The sequence below is a fragment of the Formica exsecta genome, unplaced genomic scaffold, assembly GCF_003651465.1.
Source record: "Formica exsecta isolate Colony F162 unplaced genomic scaffold, ASM365146v1 scaffold26, whole genome shotgun sequence".
Classification (NCBI taxonomy): Eukaryota; Metazoa; Arthropoda; class Insecta; order Hymenoptera; family Formicidae; genus Formica; species Formica exsecta.
Window position 1 is genome coordinate 564,338 of NW_021849866.1, and position 3,540 is coordinate 567,877.

Genomic DNA, 3,540 nt, shown 5'->3' on the forward strand with positions numbered 1-3,540 from the left:
TTATAATACAATTATTAATAATAATAAATTATTTATTTTTGTTATTTTTTATTAAAATGAGAAGAAATTTTTTAGATATTAAAATTCAAATATGGTGCATATATATTATTTCCAGAAGTGTAAGTCCAAAGAAGATTAAACACATGTATATATCCAAAATATTTTTCTATATATGTTGTAAATGCACATATACACATATTGTTGTTTAAAACATATAATGAAAGAGTTACACGATTAATTACGGGCTATTAGTTTTATTTACGCGTTAAAATACATTGAAAGTTTTTATACGAGAGCACAGAACGTAATAACAGAGAAACGAATTAAATGTTTGTCCAAATATAAGATTTCAATGGTGGTAATAAAATAGTTTATTATTATCTCGACACTTTACGTAATGCATTTGTTTCCATAGTGAGAATATTTTAATTAATTATATACACAAGGTAAACTTTTTGATACAGAGAGTATGCAATATTCTGTATTTTTAGTACTCTACGATATCTATAAAAATATATTTTCAAATTATATTAAAGGAAAATTAAAATGCGCTTGATAATTGTAAAAGAGATAAAAAATCGTATGTAGAATACTAGAAAACATATTTTTGTTCACGAGGTTTAATACACTTAATGGAATTAATTATCATAATTAATCGTAAATTAGAAGCGAACAACCGAATAGTAATATCGAGTTTGTTTGTGTTAAAACATCGAGTGCGTTACAACAGCTAATATATATAGTTTTAATATTAAATTTCTCAATTATATAAATATATATAGTTTTAATATTAAATCCTCAATTACAATCTCTCAATTCCGTATTTGATTTAACGCAAATTTAAAAAGTACTTTAAATATATATTATACAAATTAAATAAATATTAAATATTAGAATTTAAGAATAGATTTTTATGTGTGTGTTGTGAAACTTTTGATATATAAAATAAATGCATATATTGTTGAGTATTATGTCACAATTCTGCTATAACATTTTGAGAAATCCGCTTAAAGTTTTTCAGTAACATAGAAAAAATTCATTTTTTAAATTGAAACAAAAAATCTTTGGAATTCAAGGAATTGCAGATTCGTAGTTTTGGCATATAACATAGGACACGTATATATTTGCATTTAGATGAAATTCAGTGATATTGCATTTTCGCGATTTTGGCATACTTTCGACGATATATCGCTTACCATTCGTGTGTGTTGGGATCGTATTCGCCATACAGTTGACCCATTGTTATAGCCTTTGGATTCAATACATATAAGATAACTGCTATGAATGGCTTGCCATTTGGTTGTGATTGACCCTTTAGATTCGTACACGTGTGTTTTAAGACTTCGTAACACTGAAATAAATTAAAATAGATATATTATCTGATATATTTACATTAACTTATTTATTTCATAGAAATATACAAGATAAATACATTATTCTTGTTTAATTTGTAATTTATTCATTCAAAAATAAATCAATCTTAGACGTGAAATGTAGATTCCGGGAATAGATGTGTTTAATAAACAATAACTACAAAACATATGTATCGCAATCAAATGTTCTCGCCAATTCGTATTTTAATTGGATTTCTTTGCGGGAGCACAAAGCTTGTTTTGAACTTTCGTCTGTTTTGAATGTACTGTTCATGTTAATTTTTAATTCATGTTAAATTCTAAAAAAGGCTTTCTCTTCTAATTAATTAATGATTAATTAATTACAAAAACTTTCCATATATCAGTTTTTAGAAAAAAAATCTTCTTTGATTTTTAAAAAGAAATTCATGATTAAAAATAAAAGCATTTTCGTAGATTATTTTTTACAAAAGAGACGTTTTTTTTACAAATTTTACATAAGACTTCTTTTCCGAAAAAATTTACTATCCAGATATTAAATGTTAATAAATAAATTGCAGATAGTTTACAGATAATTATAGGTAAAGACATTTACATGAATTGCACAATTAACTTCACGCGTGCACGTGTGAATATTTAAGAATTAAAGGTGAATAAGGTTAATATGCATTACCATTATATCGAAAATTTATGTATAATCCTTTATATATTATTACAGATTATTATACACATATTAATCCTACATATCATTTGTATAAATCCACTTATCTATATATATTTGTATTGATAAAATTTAATTTATTCATCAGTAAATACAATTTGCGATGTGCATAGAAACAAGTAAATTGTTGTTTCTCAACGTAATACGTAACATTAGTATTGCGTTAGTACATGAAGCCAACGCGTACAAAAGCTAACATAGGATGGAGAGTTGATTGCGAAAATGATTAAATTTGAGTTGAGATTGGTCAGAGTTAGGCGTATGTATCGAACAAGTACAAACAGTATTAATTAAATATTATTTTGAAGCGAAGAAATGAAAAAGTGCGGCGCGTATTAAAATAAAAGATATATCTTTAATTGTAAGCTTTAATTATTTAATTATAATATATTTTTTGATGCGCAATGATATTTTAAAATACTTCTAAGATTCATAAAAAAATTATAATGAATAAAAGCGAACGTTTTTACCAAGTTTTTGGAATCCTTTTTGAAATTAAAAGTCGAAATGTGTGAGGAAATTATCATGTCTGAAAGAAACTTATTTCCGGCGTGAGAAGTAGTCATCAAAATCGAAACAATATTGTTTCGTATTCTTCCTTTTTCTTCAAGAACATCGCAGGAAGGTAGGTAATAAATGTTTTTCATTTATAAAATTCAAAGTTAGTTTACTATCAGCGAAGTAAATATAAACATACAATATATTTCGCATTGTCGGCTATTTAAATTTGTGAATCTGGACATATGTCAATTAATTTAACATATCTTTTATACATGTCCATTAACATAATAATACTAACCCACGCAATATCGAACATATTTATTGTTTCATGAATATATTACATGTCCGTATTTTAATTATTGAAAGTTTTATGATATGCGATAAGGAAAATAGTAAGAAATTTCTTAAATTTGTCAACTATACAAAAAATACAACAATATAGATTCTATTCTAATTTCTATGCCGCAATATCTGATCTTTGCTAAATATTATATTATAAATAAAAAGGGACAATATCATCTTTTAAAATTTAATTGGATTTTTATTGGCTTATAACGTAAAAGCTACCAAACTTTCAATACTCTTGTTTGAAAAAAAGTCTGTTAGTCATTCAACAAAGAATTAATTCAAATAGGTTATTCGACCGGAATCTTCTATAATAAAGGCAGCAAAAAATTTCGCGTAGATAATGGATTTTTTTTCGTAACTTTATCGAAAAAGCGATCCATTTTAAATTAAACTTCGATTAAGTTGTTTTTATAAATAAAACTTGTAAAATATATAAAATATTTTGCATTTTATAAGTTTCTTGATATAATGTGCGTATAAAAATATAATATATAAATTTTTTATATTTGTTGTGGAAATTTCATGCTTCGAAATCTTCAAAGTGCTATGATATTTCTTTTATCCCATTGTTGCAAGATGGAAAGGAGATCGCAATGCTCTTTCTTCACAATCATTTGT

At 25.0% G+C, this 3,540-nt stretch overlaps 1 protein-coding gene across 1 annotated transcript in view; it reads right to left on the reverse strand.

Annotated features, from left to right (window-relative positions):
* Nucleotides 1-1,312, reverse strand: part of LOC115236669 (dynein heavy chain 1, axonemal-like) — a 36,662-nt gene extending 35,350 nt beyond the window's left edge. The window contains exon 1 of the mRNA XM_029809259.1: nucleotides 1,197-1,312. Coding sequence (XP_029665119.1) covers nucleotides 1,197-1,240 — 44 coding nt within the window. The 5' untranslated portion in view covers nucleotides 1,241-1,312. The remainder of the gene's footprint in view (nucleotides 1-1,196) is intronic.
* Between the last annotated feature and the right edge of the window lie 2,228 nt (nucleotides 1,313-3,540).